The sequence below is a fragment of the Tachysurus vachellii genome, chromosome 5, assembly GCF_030014155.1.
Source record: "Tachysurus vachellii isolate PV-2020 chromosome 5, HZAU_Pvac_v1, whole genome shotgun sequence".
NCBI classification, from domain to species: Eukaryota; Metazoa; Chordata; class Actinopteri; order Siluriformes; family Bagridae; genus Tachysurus; species Tachysurus vachellii.
In genome coordinates, this window is record NC_083464.1 from 9,528,214 (window position 1) to 9,551,032 (window position 22,819).

The 22,819-nt window shown below is 36.9% G+C and overlaps 2 protein-coding genes across 2 annotated transcripts in view; both read right to left on the bottom strand.

Moving 5' to 3' along the window:
- Nucleotides 1–10,751: 10,751 nt before the first annotated feature.
- Nucleotides 10,752–11,748, bottom strand: ccr12b.2 (chemokine (C-C motif) receptor 12b, tandem duplicate 2). Its single transcript, XM_060869174.1, has one exon. The coding sequence runs from the start codon at nt 11,746–11,748 to the stop codon at nt 10,756–10,758; it is 993 nt and encodes a 330-aa protein (XP_060725157.1). The 3' UTR covers nt 10,752–10,755.
- Nucleotides 11,749–12,627: 879 nt separating this feature from the next.
- The window catches only part of si:dkey-225n22.4 (collagen alpha-1(XXI) chain), a 46,585-nt gene continuing 36,393 nt past the window's right edge, over nt 12,628–22,819 (bottom strand). The window contains exons 18-28 of the mRNA XM_060869404.1: nt 21,387–21,440; nt 21,092–21,145; nt 19,721–19,792; nt 19,217–19,252; nt 18,871–18,915; nt 18,208–18,240; nt 17,034–17,180; nt 16,013–16,067; nt 15,274–15,465; nt 15,102–15,179; nt 12,628–13,365 (exon numbers count right to left, since the gene is read on the bottom strand). Coding sequence (XP_060725387.1) covers nt 13,175–13,365; nt 15,102–15,179; nt 15,274–15,465; nt 16,013–16,067; nt 17,034–17,180; nt 18,208–18,240; nt 18,871–18,915; nt 19,217–19,252; nt 19,721–19,792; nt 21,092–21,145; nt 21,387–21,440 — 957 coding nt within the window. The 3' untranslated portion in view covers nt 12,628–13,174. The remainder of the gene's footprint in view (nt 13,366–15,101; nt 15,180–15,273; nt 15,466–16,012; nt 16,068–17,033; nt 17,181–18,207; nt 18,241–18,870; nt 18,916–19,216; nt 19,253–19,720; nt 19,793–21,091; nt 21,146–21,386; nt 21,441–22,819) is intronic.

Consider the following 22,819-nt stretch of genomic DNA (forward strand, 5'->3'; position numbering starts at 1 on the left):
TAAACAGTTGTGAGTGATTTATAACCTAGACTTTATAAGCAATCAGCCAAGATACATTTGTTGTCCAAAATCTGCTTCTTTAGTATGCTCTGAAACCAACATTGCTAATAAATCAAATCTACTGTAAAGGCAGCTTTACGTCAAGCTTTAATTTACAATTTTTACTTCACCTGTGCCAGGCCTTCATTCTTTATTAGCATCCAGGACTGGTTTGTTTGTCTTAATGTGAAACAAGTGAAAGAAACCAAAAAAATAAAAAATAAATCACTATATGAGAAAAACAAATCACTATTGTGTGCTAAGTCTTTCAGTTAGAATAATTTGTAAAGAATAATTACTTTGCACATCCTTTTACTTATTAAAATGTATCAGTAGAACTGTAATATTAAAAAACTAATTTCAAAGAGTGCCGTGCAAATGAACTTTGAACTTTTGTAAATTCTCTTGACGAAATATACTGCCTTGTGTCAGACATTAATTAACAAATGCGCAACAGCACCAAATGTACATCAAGCCCATAAAAACCAAGTTGTAAAAATATGACATGGGTGCAGTATTTGGGAGCACATCCTACTAAATCAATATGATCAAGATGCTACATTAGGAATGAGAACTATACAATGCCTTGTCCTTTGACACAGCACAGTCACTGTGGAAATTGTACAAGCCAGCTTCTTCATCTCCTATATACAGTACAGTAAACCAGAGCAAGGAGCAGAAAAAGATGTGTCCGGGTTTGAATTAATATAACATGCCTGGAGCTAAGATGGCTGATTGAAGCTCACCTAAGTTTTTAGGGGTGTTAGCAAGGTTAATTATTGTTTGTGACCTCTTTTGTTTTTCGTTATAACATGCTGACACAATGGTGATGTTTTTGATGCTAAACATCTGACAAGGTAAATTGGAAAAATTATATTTTCTAATATATTAGCACTACAATCAAATGGAACACACCTCAAATGCATATTAAGAGGAGCATGAAATTTATCTTAATGTTGTAGAGTGTGTGAACCTCTGCTCAACAACACACGCATGCATGCACACCCACCACAGTATTTGACAAGTGTTGACGAGTGTTAAAGGAAATGTAGCTGCAAGTGTACCTGTATTTATTCTTTAAAAATATTTTTGCTTTTTTTGGTTTTTTTTTTTTTTTTTTTTGAGCAGTACCCATTAAGATTTTTTACAGTTATTTGGACGTTACATTTCAGATATTTTTTTCACTCAGTTGATCCCAGTTGACAGATGGTTGCTTGTTTTATACTGCGCACAGCTGTGCTGTGTTTCCTGTGGCATTTTCGGTAGGCTTCTTTTGTTCTTTATCCCTCTAACTAATTATCAGCAGCTCTCAGGTGCCTCATCTACACCATGCAGGGTGATTTGCTCAACGAGTGTGTGAAAAGTATAACTGCTACACTGACAGCGGTTGTGGATCCATACTTTCCCTAAACCCAATAACAGCCACAAGGCCAAAGTATGATATTACATAGCAATTGGGTTTCTGAATGTGTGTGATACTTAACCAGTGTTGTTAGCTGCTTGCTGCAGTAGCCTTCATGTTAATTAAAGGCAAATACTAATTAGCCTGAAAGCTGAACGTAATTTTTTTATTGTTTTGTGTTCAGAGGTTATGTTCTGTAAATAATTATTATAACAGTGCAAGAAAATGTCTTGAACATCTTAATATAATAGATTATTCAATCTAAATATAAATATAGGAATGAAATAATCTACAATTTGTCTCATTTTAAGCATTTATTTCTAGAAAGAAGCTTAATTTTCTGCCAGGTTAGTAAAATAAAATATTGTCTAGAAATAGGATTAATCATCTAATTTTTAAAAGTACTGTATTTGGTTGCTTGGTAATACACTAAGGGAAAAGTACTTTTTTATATTCTGAATATATTATTCAGAATTTTTTCACGTTTCATTTTTTGTAGTGTATTTATATTTTTTTTCTTCTATGACTAACTTTGGTTTGTTCACAAATTATTTTGTTTATTTTCTTGGCACAGCCCCTAAACTTTCAAATAAAAGGCCAGAAAAGGAACAGAAACACATGTAAGATTCTTATTTCCATGCTTCTGCTTGTGTACTATAATTTTGCAGGCTAATACTAATTAATTGTTATGCCTAATCCTTTTGGTTTCTACCTTTTGGTTGCATTCTAAATAAAATATTAATAGTTATGATAGGAATTAATAGTTAAATTCAGGGTATATTCAAGGTGGTATTTTGGTATTTAAACTTGCTAATATGTCACACCAGGGGGTCAGGGGTTATGACATTCTAAATCTGCCAACACAATTATATTTTTAGACCAAATTTTGCCTAAGAATTAAATGCACTGCCACCTGCCAAGATCTAATCTTAGGCTACTCAGCAGCAATGTTATAATTGTATTCCTCTGATTTAATCTAAAAGACTAATATTCCTCTAATATTTTTTTTTGTAAGTACACTATGTTCAACTACATAAAATGAAATGATCATTACTTATGTACCTGTAGCTCTGTAAATCCTGCTAATGGATTTGAAGTGGTGAGAATCACCTGAATACCTTCTTATGTATATTATATGTGCACATATAACCATAATTAACCATAGTGCTAACTAAAAAGTTGCTTGGAAATGACACCATCAGTACTCTGTGAAACCTCATTGAATCCCTTGTAAACCCTGAACAAACCCATCATAATGTGGCATGACAGGGAAGGGACCAGCCATCCATCCATCCATTCTTACATAGTGGTAGAACCTGGCATTTATCCCATAGAATTTAGGGCACTAAAGATCAACCCATTGGGAGGCAAAATCACACATGCGCAAATACTATGGACAATTCAGAGATGCCAATAAGCCTAGAATCCAAATCTTTGGACTCGGTAGGTACCCAGAGAAAACCTTCTAAGCATGTGAAGAGCATGACTATCAACACACACAGGCCAGAGTTGGAAATTAAACCATCATTCCTGGAGGTGCAAGGAAAACTACTAAGCCACCCAGTTCCCTGGGATACAGCTCCGTCTGCTAATTGCTAGCAAAAGTCTATTTTTAAAGCAACACATTTTAGTTGCAACATTTTACATGAGCTTTTAAGAAGCGCCTTAAGGGACAAGGTAGAGATCTCATGTCAGACTCTTGGGGAATCGTGGCAGACTGAGGCACTTTGCCCTTTTTCAGAAAGGTCTTTTTAAAAAGTTTCTAAGCAATGATAGAGTATATTCACAGTGTTGTAACATGATGCAATTTCTCCAGTTTGTGTAGATGGGGACTTGCTGATATCTAGCAGTCACTGAAGACAGTTAGTATTTTGAAAAAATCCCATTGCACCGGATCCAGCCACAAACAACCCCTGTGTACCAGGAGTGCTTGAGTTCAGGAGTGCTGGACTGTATAAAAAATACACTCAGAAGATGGCAGAAGAGCCATGGAAAAAGAGATGATATGAGCCTAACAGCAGCTTTGCAGGACAGGTTACAGGTAACTCTGGCCTCAGTAACAAGTTAATGGAAAGCTACATATAATTTATATGGCCTCAGAATGGAAGAAATCCAAATGCAATGCACATTATATAAGGGAGGTTATTATTTCTACTGATGCCTTTTTGACTACACAAATGAAGGTAATTAAACTTTTTGTTTAAACTGAACAAATCCAGTCCATTTTTACAATTGCAGGTGACAAGAATGTATAATTTTATACATTGCTACTGTAATACATTAATGCCATAATCATATAGTAGCTTAAAGAGATTAGATTAGTTTAGATTAGATTAGCTTAGATTCAACGTTATTGTCGTATTAAACTGTTTAAATCTAAATAAAAAAAAGAAAAATAGAAAGCATTTAAAGCAGAGCATTTTAACATGATTTGCATCATATTACATACAAGTAGAGCTCAGTGCCATCAGGACAAGAAAAAGTAAATCATTTTTATTTCAAGTGCCATTGTTCATTCGTTCTTTTAATAAATTCTCAGCAACTTGTCACCAACATGTAACCTGTCCTGCAAAGCTGCTGTTAGGCTCTTATCATCTCTTTTGCCATGGTGAGTATATATTTTCATACAGTCTAGCACTCCTGAACTTAAGAGCTCTTGATACACAGGTGTTGTACAGTATGCTATTATTTGGACTGTTCCACAGATGGTGATTGTGCAATTTATATTTTATAACGATTATAAAATATCCTACCGATGGACACAAGATACCATCTTGTAAGTGTTATATGTGTTTAAAATGTTCGGGACATGGACCTATATTCTCTAAAAAGGCATTAAAGTATTGCCAATACTGTAATAAATGAAATAAATCTCTAAATGTTTTCAAACTTTAAGAGAATTTATTAAAATGATAAACAAACAGAACGAATAAACATAATGAACAGTGGCACATTTTTTTATCTAAATAGCAAAAACAAAATTCTTGCTAGTTTTTCTTTAATGAGAGACAATCACAAAATTTTCATCAGACTTTGTAGCATTTGATGAATATATTAAAGCTAACTTTATTAACTTTATTGTTCTGTAGTTGTTGACTCCTGTCTTACTCCCCAGCAGTCCTGACTGCAGTGTATTCAACAGTGAAACTGGCCAATCATCGCCTTGCCTTAGGATCTTGTGTGTCTCCTATGCCCACGCGTAGACTAGCACAGACTGTTCAAAGCCCCAGGAGACATACATACACTTATATCTACAGGCAAGAAGAGAGCTGATTAAAGCATGGCTTGCTTTCTGTACACTCAAGCACACCCGGGGAGAGAAGCCTTATTTTTCTGTCTGTTCTGTGCTGATTGTGGTTTTTTTTTTGTTTTTTTTTACAGAAAAAGGGGTTGGGGTGGAGATTATCTAAATGTGAAGACAGTTTAATGAGTTCTAAGTATTAGATTTTAAGATTCCTTGTATCACCTGATTGAAAGGTATAAGTCAAGCTACAGCAAAGTGAATGCAATTCATATAAGCAAGTCTTTGGCAGCTACAATAGTGTGCAAAATAAAGAAAAATATTAATTAATAGATCTCTGATTCAGATAAATACTTAATTGAGACTGTCTGGGACTTTCTGAGACAGAAGCAAGTGAAAATGAATGTCAATTACAAGCCAATTTTTTGTAAAATTGAATCACACAAAAACCGTATACCTTTTTAGTTAAAATGGGTTGCTCACACCAAATATTCCTTCATATTTTTGTTTATTAAGAATGGTAATAAAACTTTTTAGATATCTGTTGCAACAATGTCATCTTTTATTTCATTGTTGGATTCCCGTCCATCGTTGTTGTATAAGCAGATGCTGATTGTCGCACCTAAAATCTGCACAGGGAGAACAGAGCCAGATTGCAATCACAGAGTTGACCAGAATAAAATCTGATGAGCTTTAGGGTGATAACCAGGCTAGCATCAAACATGGTGTGCATATCAAACCATAGCACCAGGGCTTGAGCCAGTAGCAGGAGTTTACCCACAAACAACAACTGATGAGGTTCTGAGCAGAGCTCGGAGAGAGCGAGCGAGCAGGTTGGTTCACTTCAATCACTGCACTGCGCCACAGCTGATTTGTGTAAATTTGAGCAGCTCAAATAGTTTGTCTTCAGGTTAGCATATAACTGCATCCATGCATACATACATAAATAATGTATTTGTTTTACTATACTTTGTTTCTCCCTCTTTAATCAAATGGAAGAATAAACATGAAATTGAAAAGATAAAAAGAAAATAATAAATAAATAAATAAATAAATAAATAAATAAAACACATTTTTGCTGTTTTTGTTGCCACTATTAATGTTTTAGGCTTTTTAAAGCACCGCCTGTATATGAATCATCCCTAAAATGTCATTCAACTCCATTTATTTTCAATTCCACAAATTTTCCACTGACATTCTTGGATGTGACTTTTCGAGGTAACTTGTGTCACATCCATCTATATCTGTCCATCTACGTACTTTAAGTGTGTTTCCACATCCCCTTACTAACATTACATTTTGTTTCTATGTGAGTGTTGCCTATGCCGAATATATATCTGTCAAATGAGGAAATATTGCTAGGAAAAATTGCTAGGCTTTAGTCACTGAATGAACCTGACCTGTTATTGTAATGGAACACTGATGGAGTGTGGCATGCAGATATGCCTTTATAATTTTCCCTATATGCGCATGTCAGAGGCAGCGTCATGGAATTTGCCAGTAGGTGCATGCTTATTTTTCAGTGATTCTTAAGAACCTACTCTTTAAAAAAGAAAAACAACTCCAAAGCGAAAAAAAAAAAAAAAAGAAAGAAAAACGGAAAACAGCTTTGAGCCTATGGTACATAGGATTCAGGATCTGAGTGGAAGAATCTGCTGAACATGAAATTGCAGTCCATTGTGAAGCTACAGGGCACTGTGCATGTCAAGGTGCATGCCAGTGTAATTAAGTGAAATTTCGTTTAGAAATACGAAAAACGAAGACAGCATGACAGTTCTATTAAAAATAAGAATGGAATACATTAAGGTGAAGTGAGCTCTCCTTTTGTATTCATTCACAAGGAACATTTTATGACCTTGCTGAATTCTGGTTTTTGTTGAGAAATGCTGTCTTCAGCATAATGAATACAATCATTTGGATTTTTGGGGGGTTCCCAAATGCCAACTATAGGTCATTGTGGGGAAAAAAATAATGAACAAATGGTGCATAGTTATGACAGACATAGGTTAATGACTCAATGACGTAAGAACTGCTGCTCATGTACTGTCACCAAGTGGTGTAAGACGCTCAGAGAAACATGCTATCTGCTTCCTTCTGCATGTATGAGCTCAGAGATACCCATATCTGGTTATTGTTATTGTGATTGACAGGAAAGGGATTATGGTAAATTTCGTTCTCTTGGACTGGTGGGATTTGAACTTTGCGATCTTCGGACAATAGAGCAAAAAGCACTTTTTTGTTTCTGCTCTAAGGAACCAAATAAATGACTTTTTAGACCTTTTAAGCATAAGAACTGCTGCTGAAAACATGTTGTGCTCATCCCAGGACTCCTGTAAGAAATCTGGATTCGTGTAAGAGGCAATGCAAATAAATACAAATACAAATTGAATTTAATAGACCTCAAATTACTGCCTAGTCCTAAACCCCAATTGCTCTGTACAGTTTTAAGTTTTCACTGCTCAAAACATTCCTTTTATTTTGAGCAATTTCCCAAATTTAAAAGAAATAGACTATAAAAAGCAGCTGAGAGTAGCTCACGGCATTCGCCCTGCGCCAGTTCACAGTTCATGCTTGGTGGCATACTGTATGTGTGTGTAGCAGGCTCTGCCAGCTATGTCACACACACACTCTCTCTCTCTCTCTCTCTCTCTCTCTCATTATAGCAGTCCCCGAAAGCACAAAGAGACACAAATAAGTGAACTGGCAGTAATAAGACACAAAGCCGCTGATTCAACCTGCTTCCTCTCTGTCCTCAGCTGGATACTCGACCACACCCCTGGTGCAACAAAATAAATCAAGTGTTGCGACTCAGTTATATAAAACGTTAAAGGGTTAAAGGTATTGACATAAGAAGATAGACTGCTTATAAAGCAAAAAGTGACAGTTATTACTGAAATGTACAGCAGCACCGTTAAATGCTTAAGTCTGATCGATCAGAAGGTGATAATTCATTTTCTATAACAGCACGACTTACACAATAGTTCAGGCTGCAAGGCGAATCCCAGGTTTATACAGTATATTATTGCAATATGTTGTCTGTTCTGTTTGTAACAGGTAATTAACAAGCAATTAGGGTTTTTTTTTTTTTTGTGGGTATTTTTTGTTGTTGTTTTTGGACTAGTCTTCACTCAGTATTTTGTAACATTCATAGGAAAAGACGTAACTCTTTTCTGTCATTGCAACATCCTCGTTGCTAATTTTGTTAACATGTAATTCAAGAGAAAGAAGAAAAATGCTGAGAAGGGAATAACTTTTTGTAGTTGTTATAATGTAATAGGAACAAAATTAATGTAAATGTATGCAAACAGATAGATAGATAGATAGATAGATAGATAGATAGATAGATAGATAGATAGATAGATAGATAGATAGATAGATAGACTAATTTGATAGACTAATTTGATAGATAGATAGATAGATAGATAGATAGATAGATAGATAGATAGATAGACAGACAGACAGACAGATGTGACGTATGCGATTTATGCTTTGAACTCATGCAGATATTTGTGAATGTTTCCTACTTAATATTTGTATATATATATATACAATGAATACTTAGATAGACCCTGTCCTATTATGAAGAAGTCATTTGTGTAAGAGATCACTTGAAAAAGGTCACTTAAAAACTTCTCAACTAACACCTGGGTACCAAAAGTGTGTGGTTTGCAATTTACAATTGACAGTAAATGTTGTGGAGGCCTATCAGTTACAGGTCTGGAGATGTCCCTGCATTGCTTAGTCAGTAGGACATTGCTTTCTAAATGATAGGCTTTTGCCTAAGGGTAGAGAGCATGAGCAATCCAAATGGGAAACACAAGTTTATTGACATGGTGGAGTTGCAGTTTCTGTAGCTTTCCACACTCAGTGTATTTATGACTCTACATCATATGCTTTTTGGCCACTGACTGGCCTGAGACACTTTAATCAATTTTCCTCATGTTCGTGGAAAATGATCTTGGCCAAACAGTACCCTTTTTTTTTACACCTTACATGACTTTGTATCATCAACCAAAGTACTTCTGTACTTTAGACTGTACCGGTCTAATGATTCAGCTCTACTTCTGCTTCCTCAATATGAAGTTCCCATTTTGAACACAGCCCTTTATTGTGGTCTTCTTTGCCCCTGATGGGTTCGGTTCTCATTCCTTCAAAAGAACCCTTAGGTCCTGTAATCTGGAACAGACAGACAGTATCTGATTTGTTGTGTTGCTCACTGTGGTTTAGTACCTGCAGTGGTATGATTTTAGCAGTTATGAAATATGTCAGTTATAGACAGTGCATATAGTAGAGAAATAAAATAGACCTCAGCATTGTAAGTGTTTAACCTGTTTAACATTCAATATCCAGTGCTTCAGAAAACAAGATAAAGTTGAAAGAACAGCACAATACACTTTGTGCAAATGCAGCATTCAGTTAATTAAGTTACAAGAATATATTAAGATTGCACACCAAACCCTCACACTGTCAACAGAGCGCTATAAAGCTGTCAGCTTTCCTAATTAGGACAAGTTAAACCTACTCGTAATTGGACATATTGTAGCATTGGAGTGAATATACATCAACAGAGAAACAACCACATGACATTAATTTGGATCAGTCAAACCTGTAGCAACTTGATTTGCATTATATCCAAAGCAGACTGCGTAAACCATGTAGATTTTAGTATGAAATGTCATTTTCAGGACAAAATCACATTTGCACACAGTTTCACACAGAGATGCACAATTTAAGGTTGCTAAACATTCTACCTGTTTTGGGGAGGTTAGAGGAAACCAGTGAACCCAGAGGAACACAGTAACCTGAGGTCAGGATCGAACCATTGACCCTAGAGCTATAAGCTGTTCCTCCATTCCTCTGTAGCTTCTGGTGCATCAGGTATAAACACTGAGTCTATGTATTTTGTATTATCAAAAATTCTTAATTCTTACATTCTATTTTTATTTAATGAAATGTTACATTCAAGAACACGCACACACACAGATTGTGTTAAATCCATTAGCAAACACTGAATAACAAATTTATAAAGTTATAACATGGCTCACAAATCAGTGCGCAAAACATCTATTATAAGCAGACATTTTCATTATCAGAATTTCTGAGTTATTTTCAGTCTACTCAGAGCTCTGTCGACATATGCGGTCTGTCAAAATAGTGACATTTTATTTACAGTTTTTCATCTTGCATTAGTTCATTTTATTTTCATCTCCCTCTCTCAATTTCTCTCTCTATCTCTCCCTGTACAAACACACAGCTGAGAACAACACATGCATTGCAACTATAAAAACATCTTAAACCCAGCAAGCACTTAACAAGAAAACATTGTCAATCAATGCACAATAACCAAAACCCCCCAATAACAGATGCTGATTTTTTTGTTTCATTTGTTTTGTATGATAATTGATTTTCCCCTTTGGTTAATATAAGCTTTTTAAAAACATGCAGTTACAAACAAAGTCTTTTGGTAATTGTGAAAGATTCATCCTAGAATCAAAGACATACATTTAAGCACAACAGAAACATTTTCTCATGATCTTTCTACATCTTGCATGGCTAAATTATAATAAGTACTGCTTCAGGGAAGTTGACTCCATTTGAACTTGTCTCTACATATCCCATGGTTTCTTTTGCAAACTCAAGCATTTCACAGATGTTATCTAAAAACGTTTATTAGTTCAGGATTAGTGGTATGATCTTCTCGCACAATCAAGGATTCACACAAATTGTTATTAGCTTGTTAACCCTCATAACTCGAATGTACTTAGGTTGAAAGTGAATCGAGATTCAGAGAAACATGGTCGTAGATACGATGGTCTTAGAAGACAAGCAAAAAAACAAAGCGTATGGATTTTAAAAACGTTCACTAAATACACAGCACACTTATATTAACTGCGTGAAAAGTTTTGGAAACAAGAACTGTACAGAGACTAACTACAAATAAGTGTCGCAAATATTGTAAATGATAAAATAACTAAATAAATTTACTGCTAAAACAGATCGGAACAGAAATAAATTGTTCTTATAAACTTTGCAGTGTTACATTTCCATCAATAATCCTATAGCTATTTAGCATTCACCTAGAGAATGATCTGCTGTTTTCACTGACATGCAGATGATTCTTTAAGCACGGGATCTCATCCACCAACAAGCGGCGTACATGATTTTGGAATTTTCTACCCAAAAAAGTGTAGAACATCGGATTGATACAGAAGTATAAATTAGCAATGCTGTGAGTGACATACTGCAGATAGACAAGACTGTAATCACAAGGGTCTCTGTTATCAATTTCTGTTAGCAGCAATATGACATTGTATGGGGTCCAGCACATAAAGAACAGAACCACAATGACAAATATCAGCTTCAGAGGCCTTTGTTTGCTCCTCATTCGAGTTGAGAGAACCCTTAAAAAGATCCTGATGTAGCAGTACAAGACAACAACTAAGGGGAAGATGAAAAAAAGTGCAAACTGGAAATAATTGCCCATTATCTTCTGTTCAGGGTCACTCATGTAGGTGCAGGTTAACCCCTGAATTAGGTCTTCTGCTATATCGTAATTGAGGAAGGTCTCCAGACTAGTAAGGCAACAAACAAACCACACAATAGTGGCTGAAATGTAGGCATAGCAGCTCTGCCTCCATTTCTCTGCAGCAACTGCATGCACTACAGCCAGGTAACGGTCAAAAGTCAGAAGAGTGAGGAAGAGGACAGAGCTGTAGAAACCAAGGTGGTAGGTACCATTCATCAACTTGCATCCCATTTTGCCAAAGGACCACTCCGAGCTATGGTACACAGCTTGGAATGGGAGACCAACGGTGAATATCAGATCAGAAACCACCAGGTTGATGAGGAATACATTAGTGACTGTGCTCATCTTTTCAAACTTGAATAGGATATATAGAACCAATCCATTGCCCAGCAAACTGATAATGAATATTGCAATGTAGAATGGTGGTAATAAATGTTTACTGAATTTAGATATGTCCGTCAAGTCACATGGTGGCATATAAGTCATTGAAGAATTTTCTAAATCGTAGTCAACAGTGGTTGATGTGTCCAACTGGTCCATTTTGTATGCAACCTGTTATGAAGAGCAAAGTTATACCTACAAATATGCAAGGTAAAGTAATAATAGTAACACCAAAGCGTTTTAAGAGATAATAAATTATACTTACGACCTACAGATGTTCAGAATGAAGAGTTGCCTTTTGTGCACAAAACACTGGTCTGTGTCAGAGGACTAAACTGACTAAAGATGGTCAGTATAAAGATAACTTTAGAAGAACTATAGGTGTGTGTGTGTGTGTGCGTGTGTGTATGTGTGTAATCTTGACTCATTCCAGGCATCATCTTCTGCTTCCTCAAAAATGTTTATTTCACAATTACTCCCTTAAGCCTACTACTACAACCATGTTTTCCTTTTTGTTCTTGGATCTGAATCTTTATTATTTTTTAAAATAATTGATTTGACTAATCTTCAAAAAGGACATACAAACGTAACAGGATCAAAACATTTTAATCAACTCCAATATCTCGATATCTTTAACACAAAGAAAAAACTTCAGCATAAAACTGTATAAGAAAATAAATACAGATTTTGACCAGAACATTTATATAAGATTTATCCACCCTTATCTATACCATTAGAAAAAAAGGTTCCTTGAGGGTTCTTTAAGTTATTTTAAGGGTTCTATGCGTAGCAAAAAATTCCATTTGAAACGGAAAAAAAAGGAAGCTCACTGAAGAATCTTTATGGTTTCCCCTGAGAAAAACAAACAAACTAAAGAACCTCTTTAGATATTAGATGGAGCTTTTTATTCTAAGGGTTTATGATTTGTTAAACAAAGAAAAGTGTATTTGTTCTTTACTCATTGCTTCAGGAGAATAAAATATATTAAATACATTACATTTTTTAAAATTGGATTACATTTTGAATATGGTATGATTTTGACATTTAAAGATAAGCAGCATATGAATACACATTTAATAAAAGGATTAAATACTCTATAAAGTGTATAAGGCATATATTTTGTCTTGTATAATGTATGTTCACATGGAGGTAGCTTCTTTTGGGCAGTGCGAGTGCATACCAGAGTCCAAACATATGTCTTTTAAAAAGTCAAAGTGTATGGATTTTACTCAACACCACTACAATTAAAATAATGATCTTACCTTGTCTTCAAAATCACCTCAGGTGGGTCAGTCGAGTCATCTTGTGTTGCATGCAAGCTTGATAGGTGGGTGATGACAAAACGGTGTCTCCGTATGCGATACATACTGTACAACAATTAATGCCCTCCATATCAGTCAGAACAAAAGGTCACTGAATCTGTTCTGCTCTGATTTTCTCTGCCACTGTCCTTACAGTATTGCTGCATGCATAAGGCCTTTCATGTACAATTGGATTCAGTCCTTTATAATTATTCCCCTAAATGCCATTGAGTAAAGAACTGATCATGTGCAGATATGGTCTGTGTATGTGTTTGCTGCTTGAGTCAAAAGTTTGGGCCTTTGCTGTAGTGCTCTTCCCTGAGGTTGTAGGCTGGGTAGCAGATGGACATGTCACACACTCCAGCTGGCCCTGGGGCACCTCGCTTGCCTGGAAGTCCTGGAGAACCAGATTTGCCCGGCATTCCCGGAGGACCAGGAAATCCAATTCCATCAGTGCCAGACAGACCCTGGATCCCTGTTGTTGCAAAAAAAAAAAAAATCATTTAAACAGGACTAAATTAACAAATACATTATTTTATAATAATATAACTCTATTACTGATGATCAGCCATGTAACTATTTTATTTTTCACATTCCCATGGTGTTAGAATCTGGAATTGGTAACATGCTATTGCAATCTACTTTCAAAAGAATATTTCACAATGTGTGGTGTCATGAGTCAAATGCTGTAGATTTCTTAGCTGCAAGTGCACAGATTCAGAGAAACTTCAGGGCTGTGTTACAAACCACATACGTAATGGCAACAATGGTGCATTGGTAAACTATTTACAGTAGTATGGTAGCTGTAGATGGAACTCCAATCTCTGTGCATCTGAAAACATCATTAAATTCTGTCATTTTCTCAATATTACACAATGGCTGAGATTAAAACATCTTTATTGTGCACATTAATTTGACTGTCACAGTTAGAGAGTAGAAGATGAAAAAGCAAAACCTTTCAGTATCTGTATAATCACTTAAATCACATGGAATCTGTGCCTAGTTCTCATCGATCTATTTGGGAAATGGCCCCAAACATCTATAAAGATAATAGTCCACCAAGTCCAGTTTGCTAGCTAAAATAAGGGGGTGGGGGGGTGGGGGGTGGGGGGATCGATCATGTGCAGTCGCTCCTAAGGTATGTGTTCTATTACCCTGAATCACTATCACAATCACAACTGGGTAATGAGGATAAATCGTCTGAGTGCAATTCAGTATATTTTAACCAATTGAATGTACAAATAAATGCATCATTTATTTCAGCAGCAAAAGCTACAAATTCCAGCAAGCCTAAATCTTTTTCTGCTTATAGTGTAATATCACACTTTCTCACTTACTGACTCTCGTTTAATTTGTTTACAGAATCTCTCTCTCTCTCTCTCTCTCTCTCTCTCTCTCTCTCTCTCTCTCTCTCTCTCTCTCGCTCTCTCTCACACTTTCTCTGTCTTGTCATATTTATCATATTATCATATATTAGAAACAAAATTCCATTCCCTGTAGCTTTAACATACCTGATCCATTTTAATTATGCTTTTAGAAGGACTAAATGTTAGAGTCAGACATGTTGAAAATGAATTATCCAGGGTGTTAAAATCAGAGAACTAGGCTTTGACTGCAAAAAGAAAAAAACAACGAAAATGGCAGTAATTTAGTGGTACAAGACTGACATATTGCTAGGTTGCTTGAGTTTACAACCGTTTACTCTGTTCTTTCCTAGCTGCTATTTTTGTGGTTGTAAATGAACACATCTGTGCTGATGTGGGTGGAACGGCGTGAGAGAGAATGTGATATTTGAAATATGGGCCAAAATTCAGCTACGATTCCCACCTGCTGAGATCGGAAATACAAAGCAAAAAAACCCTGTCCTAGTTCTTACAACCTGGCTATGCGAACAAATATTATTCTGCTGCCCTAAATAGGATTTACCCAAATGCTATATATAAATGTACAATAAATCTAAATGCAATTAAAAATGATCAAGACTTGTGATTAATTGATATACAATAAAATCAGCTCTTCTAATTACACACAGAGATGAGGAATTACACTATAGAAACTTTATGATGGAAATGAGCTTGACAAATTTGTTTTTAATAAGCTTGCTTGAACATCTCTAGAGAATATGTTAGCAGACACAGTAGCACTGTGAGCTTATATGTCTTTATGCAGTATAAAATGCGTCATAGATTTATCATGTCTCATCTCTTTTACCTCTTTCTCCAGGGGGTCCAGGTTGTCCTGACCTGCCCTCCCCTTTGTTGCCCTTAAAGCCCCTTGGTCCCATGTCCCCTAGAGAAATGACACACAGAATATGCATGTATTTATTATGCGACCTCATAGACTCTCATACCAGTTTAACAGAGATTTAGTAAGGCTCTGATACCTTTGACCCCTGGGGTTCCTTGTAAGCCAGGTGACCCTGGGTAGCCCTGAGAGCCTGGCCTGCCTGGATATCCCTGCAGTCCAGTTGAGCCTTTAGGACCCTGAGCTCCAGGTGGACCCGGGGGGCCTTTCACCGTCTCACAGGGCTCACAGCTCTGAGGATTCATCATCTGCATCAGCCGGGGGAGCTCCTCTGAGGGACATGAAGGAGAATCCTGAACATCCTTACACTGATGGGTCATGGCAGTCACAAGTTACACTGCTTCTGGAGTGAGAATGTTTGTTTAGTCTTAGAAAATTTTATAATAAATGTATATTTTGAGTTCAACGTGGTTATACTGATTAAATAAATGTTTCCTGTATTACACAATTGAAGTGTGAGTCACTACTAAGTTCATGTTGTCAAGAAATGTTTACATAGTTAGTGACAAAATTTACAATTAATAAATTAACAATTATTTAAATACTAAGATCTATGGAAGATCTATGGTCAAAGTTTTTTGGAAGATTTTTATTTATTCTATAAAAGAGAAATGCTAATTTGCAGTAAATACCCCCCAAAAACCTCTAACAACCTTTAGCTGGTATTGGCATCACTTCCTATTCTAGTTTCCTAATTCTAGCAGTTATAAACATCCTTCTTCTGGTTTCAACACAAACTGCAACAGAGCATAAACTGATGTTATTAAACCTACATATCTCCAGCGTTTGCTTGCGAAATGTCTAGGTTTGTTACTTACGTCTTAAAACATCTCCACAGAGTTTTTTTAACTGTTCATCAGAAGGAGATTTCCCCTGAAAAAGATTTGTCAGTCGGTCAAACTTGAGGTATTATTTCTTCTTTTATTTAGCATAGCTGTTGCATAACTGAGGGGATGTGGTAGTCTAGTGGTTAAGGCGTTGGCCTACTGATTGGAAGGTCATGATTTTGAATCCCAGATCCGCCAAGCTGCCATTGCTGGGCCCCTGAGGGCCCCTAACTGAGTTTATTTCTAATCATTCTGATTGTGTGTCTATTTATCAAAATAATATGAGAAACTACAGTCTAACTCTGCATATGTATGCACTCATATACACCCCTTTAAAGATGTGATATATATGAACACGGACCCAGTATACATCTGTAGGACTTTTCAAATGCATGTCTTACATGTTTACACTGCACACTGTGCACATTATAACATGCACATCATTTTCTCTCACTCATCTTCTACCGCTTATCCGGACTACCTCGGGTCACGGGGAGCCTGTGCCTATCTCAGGCGTCATTGGGCATCAAGGCAGGATACACCCTGGACGGAGTGCCACACACACACACACACATTCACTCACGCAATCACACACTACGGACAATTTTCCAGAGATGCCGGAGGAAATCCCCGAGGCACGGGGAGAACGTACATCATTTTGTTTCTTGCATTTAGCACTGTTAGTAAATTTGCGAATTTATAATGTACATCTTGTGTCTTCTTTCCTCATGTCCTTGTATTTTATGTCATAGGCTGCTGGGGGGATTCAGAGAGCAATAAATTCATTATATGGTGTAGAAGACTGTAACTGTTTCCTGTACATATGACAATAAACTCTTGAATCTTGAATCTGTTTGTTCATCTTCAGTAATCAGATCCTGGTCAGTCTCATGGTGGATATGAAGCCTAGTCAGCCTTCATGGCAAACCAGTCCTATATAATTGTGCAAACTTTCATTCAGCTATCAGTCATCACATTGATATTTGGAATAGTGAACTTCTAGAAGACTCACCGGTTTGCCAGGATATCCTGGAAGCCCAGGATGCCCTGGTAACCCATCCTGTCCTGCAGAACCACGTGGTCCAACTACTCCTATATGTCCAATGTCTCCTTTCTTCCCATCAGGGCCTCTAACCCCAGGATCTCCTGAAGTACCTCTCTACACAAGAGGGGAAAAAGCCTTTGTGTTACACTGACAATCAGAATCTGTTGATCTGGTCTTTTTTCATCAGTTTTTTTTATTCCTTGATCTCGGTTACTGTTTCATGGTTTCTCTGCTCACTCAGATCTCATTTATCACTTTATCTCTTTACAGGCTTTGATATTTTACGTCCTTTCAAATATTATAAGTTCGGTATGCAGAAAAATCTCTGATACATTTTTTGTCTTAATACAATTTGGATTGAGATTATATATAAATTAAAAAGTATAATAAATATAATATTTAATATAGAACTTTATATGTATAATCTGATATATTCATTGTTAGGTTGCTTAATTGTGCAATTAAAAACAAGAAAAAAACAATGATTATATTTTTTTCAATTTTTTCTGCTTTTTTAAGGAAAAAACTTCCTAAAAGAAATACAAGTGTATATGTTTGTCTTGTAAACCTCCCTGCACTTTAACTGACAGTTTTGCAGGCATTGCACAATCCTCTTTTGTGCCTCCTTCTACTCTTGTCTTAGGTTTGTGTAGCTGGTTAAACACATCTGCCTCCCAAACCTCACAATCTGACTCCTCACAGCTTGTTTAGCTTCAGGTCAGGTGACTGGGCATGCAGTTTCATTCAGCACTCCCTCCATCCTCTCAAATAGCTTTTTCACAGCTTGGAGGCATTTGGCTCATTGAAACTCAAGCATAAAAAAAACAACATGTCCCCAAAGGTTTGATGGGCAATCTAAGTCCTATTCATTCTGCATTTTTTTTCCCCGCAATGTCACTGTAAGTGATGGAATAGCACTAGTGGCTTCAGCACCCTCCGTGCACCCTGCACTACAGCTGAAGCTCACTCAGCCTGATACCCGTCAACCTGTCAAATCTAAAAAAAAACCACATGGACATAACTATCACTCCTCAAAAATGCATAACTATTGTGTTCCTTCAGCAGTAGGAGACGGTGTTGTTTCCTGTGGAAAACGAGATCGAACAGATTAAAATCAATTTGTGAGTCTAATTCTACAGACCTCTCCTTTGCCTCCACGGAGTCCAGGTTCGCCCTGGTAATAAGAGACGAAAAGAGAAAAAAATATGCAATTGTTAACAGTTCTTACATTAATATCAAAAGGAAAACAGTCTGCTTTATTTATTTATTTATTTATTAAAGTAATCTCTCAGACAGCTGTCCATGAGACTGAAGAAGACGAGGAGAAGTAAGAGTGAGGTGAAGGTTATGTAACCTTCTGTTAATGTCTGTTATGTCTGTTACTTAGTTTATGGTCTTACATGTTGATCTGGCATACGTACTTTTTTTCTAAGGATGCAAGTGAAAGCTATGTATTGATTATATTGTCACAAAGAAAAAACTTGTATCTTCTACCCTTGCACATTTATAAGGTCTAAAGACATTTTTTTCCACTCATGACCTAAAAGGATAGAAGACAATAACTGCTATGCAGTTAAGAGATATTGTTTCCATTTTCCAAATATCTATTCAGTGAATGTGTATGTTCAGTATTTTAATTTTCAGCAATTTTATTCTGATTAATTTTCATTAATTTAAACATTAATTTAAACCAGCTTTTGTAACCAGCTATAGCTAGGTGATAAATCTCATCCTGTCTCTGTCAGTGTCCCATTCACATGCATTATGCTGCCCCCTCGTGGACACAATATGAGTGCACTCTCACCGGCGGCCCAGGCACACCAGGTGTTCCCTCGCTTCCTCTTTCACCCTGAAAGAGAAAGGTGGTCTCTGTTAGGGGGTCTCAGATATTAAAAGGGTATCATTAGCATTTAATACTCAAAAGCATCCTGAGGCTAAGAGCAACATTTTGGAGAGCGTGCTGTGCAGAATTAAACTGGTGACAATAATACAAATCTTATCACAGGAAATCACCTGGCAACTGGTGATGGCAACACTAGTCTTTTGGTTGAAGCATGACATGTTTTTTCTAATGAGCTGACATAGCCACTGAATTCATGCATGTCTCATTTTAACTTGACAAACAAGATCAAGGATCAGAATGGCTCTACCTGAGCGCCTTTTGGACCAGGTTCTCCCATTTCTCCCTGTGAAACAGAATTAATATTATAATAGTAAGTTGAGAGAGACCATGTCAGTGGGAATTTGAGAACAGGCTGTTCGTCTCATCACTGACCTGCAAATGACATTGCAAAGTGGATGCAGTCTAAAACTTTACTGAACTGTACCGAGCACAACACACACACATACACACACACGCGCACCACAAATCAGCTGTATGGATTGCAATGCCCCACACCAAATACATCTATCATATCCATCATTTTGTCCTGCACTGTTTGCACCAGGTTGCATAGATGCACTTCATGTACCTAGGACTAACTTACTAAGTCCTTAGTTCTGTCTTTGTTTTATGTAGCATCATGATCCTGGAGAAACAGTCTCATTTCAATGTGTACTGCAACTGCTACAGTATATGTGGTTGAAATGACAATAAAATGACAACTCTGGGCTGATTTACTGATGATTTCTCCTAAACATTTATGTGGACTTACCTTATGCCCTTTAAAGCCGGGAAGACCAGCAGCACCTTGTAAACCTGGAAAACCTGGTTCTCCTTTTGATCCCTGTTAACAATTATACATTTCCAATTGAGTTTGAGAAGTCAAAATCTTTATCATGAACATGCTCGGTATATTCAAACTTTAGAATAATTACAGTGGATTGAGGAAATAAAACATAAATACTGTTTATTAAAGAAGAAGCCATGTGACTGAAATTTAATACTATTCCAAGGCAAGATATGTAGTCACAGACATAGCTTTTTAAGGTGAACTATTGATATTTAATTGATTTGGTAACACAACTAACAGTAATAACACTTCACCAATATTAACTACTAATGAACACTGGTTAATTAATCACTAAATAATAATAAACTACCAGCCGAGTACCTAAGTCTTAAGTTACCTATAAAACCTAACAGTACTGTGATGTGTTGCTCATATTTCTAGACTTATAGAAACATATCATTAAAAAATGATTAGGTTTTTCTCTTCATTTGCATTTTCTAACCCAGAAATTAGTCAGAGTGGTATATATAATGATAAGTAGTTAATATATGAGGCTTTCCCAAAAGCAAAAAGTGAAAATCCTTTTAATTTTCACTTAAACAAAAAATTAATAAACAACAACAACAAAAAAAATGTTTAATAAAAAAAAATTATTTTTTAAAATTAATTATGGGGGCACGGTGGCTTAGTGGTTAGCACGTTCGCCTCACACCTCCAGGGTTGGGGGTTCGATTCCCGCCTCCGCCTTGTGTGTGTGGAGTTTACATGTTCTCCCCGTGCCTCGGGGGTTTCCTCCGGGTACTCCGGTTTCCTCCCCCGGTCCAAAGACATGCATGGTAGGTTGATTGGCATCTCTGGAAAATTGTCCGTAGTGTGTGATTGCGTGAGTGAATGAGAGTGTGTGTGTGTGTGTGTGCCCTGCGATGGGTTGGCACTCCGTCCAGGGTGTATCCTGCCTTGATGCCCGATGACGCCTGAGATAGGCACAGGCTCCCCGTGACCCGAGGTAGTTCGGATAAGAGGTAGAAGATGAGAGTGAGTGAGTAAAATTAATTATGTTTAATAAAAAAAATTAATAAACAACAACAACAAAAAAAATAAAAACAAATTATAGTTAATAAAATGGGGCTGTGGTGGCTCAAGTGGTTAAGGCTCTGGGTTGTTGCTCAGAAGCCAAGCAGCAACTTTCAGGCCCTTTATCAAGGCTCTTAACCCTAACAGCTCCGGGGGCACTGTATCATGACTGACCACAACCTCCAAGTTGGGATATATGAAGAAAGAATTTCATTGTGTTGTAACATATACTGTACATGTGACAAAAATAAATGCTTGTATTTATAAATTAAATCTCACCTTTTGGCCTGGAATACCCAGATGACCAGGTGATCCAGAGAGTCCTGGACTTCCCTATACATGTAAACAGGAATAAGGGTTTGTGTTGGGTTTAGAAATTACAGAACAGTACAGAAATTACTGTTCATGACGGTCACAATGTCCTTACTGTCAGGCATTTGTTAGTAATCTATTTGATAAGAATACAATTTATGGAGGAGAATATACAGTATGCAATTTCTATGTAACCATTCCCACTGGAGATACTCAGTGTATTTGCATAATTGCTGAAGGTGATTTTTAATCCAAAACTAACCTTAGGGCCGATTTGTCCGTCTGCTCCACGGGACCCCGGTGGGCCCTGGATGCCCTGAGATGTTGAAGCAGAAAGGACACAGAGTTAAATATTTTGTGACTAGTGTGGTGGAAGAAGATAACACGGTCTGCTGACTTCATGCATTACAAGATGGCCATAGTTACTGAATGCAATTATGGCAGCAGCTAAAAAAAAACACAGACGGTTGGCATGGATTATTATATGCCATTTTTACATCATGCATTTGCTGAAGGTGAAGCAAAAATGGACATGGAGAGTTTTCAGAAATCCCATTATCAAATATTCTGTTTCCTGGCACTAGAAATGAAATGAAACATGCAATAGAACAAGAAGTACAATATCCATATCCATGATTAAAGGGTTCCTTTTAAAGGGAATTTGGACCCTTCTGTATGAGTCATGTGAATAATCACATGATTCACGTGTAAAAAATACACACAGTAAATACACATATGGGTTTAAGACACTTGAAATGTTCAATATTATTAAATTGGTTCACATGTGATCACATTTTCTCATTCATTCATTCATTCATTCATTCATTCATTCATTCATCTTCTACCGCTTATCCGAACTACCTCGGGACACGGGGAGCCTGTGCCTATCTCAGGTGTCTTTGGGCATCAAGGCAGGATACACCCTGGACGGAGTGACAACCCATCACAGGGCACACACACACTCATTCACTCACGCAATCACACACTACGGACAATTTTCCAGAGATGCCAATCAACCTACCATGCATGTCTTTGGACCGGGGGAGGAAACCGGCGTACCCGGAGGAAACCCCCAAGGCACGGGGAGAACATGCAAACTCCACACACACAAGGCGGAGGCGGGAATCGAACCCCCAATCCTGGAGGTGTGAGGCGAACGTGCTAACCACTAAGCCACCGTGCCCGCGATCACATTTTTAATCTAACAAAATAATGTAATAAAATGTCTTCTGTCGGCAGTTTTTAACTAATTACTTTTATTTGCAGGTCATATGGGTAGAAAAATTACGCCATTTTAGCATCGCACTATTGTGGCTTGCAATCCAGTCTCTGACCACCAAACACTGCAGCCACATTAAGGCAAAATTTGAGTCATAATTTGAGACTGGATCTGTGGACAGTAAAGACAATTCAGTTTGTCACTATGGCATGTCTCTTAGTCTACCTGCCTGGGTGTTCTGAAGATTTTCAGAACTGTCGGGTAGTAATAACTGTTTTTTCTTTAATGCCCTGTTTTAACAGTATTACATAGATGGAAAATAAAATTACACAGCTGAAAACCACATTATGTAGCTAGAAGTAAGGAAGCACATGCCCTTCAGGTTTGAATCAAACGAAATTTTGTATTTAAGGTGATTACTGGAGACAGTAGAATTTTATACAATATTCTAGAAAGAAATGGAATGCTATCAGTTG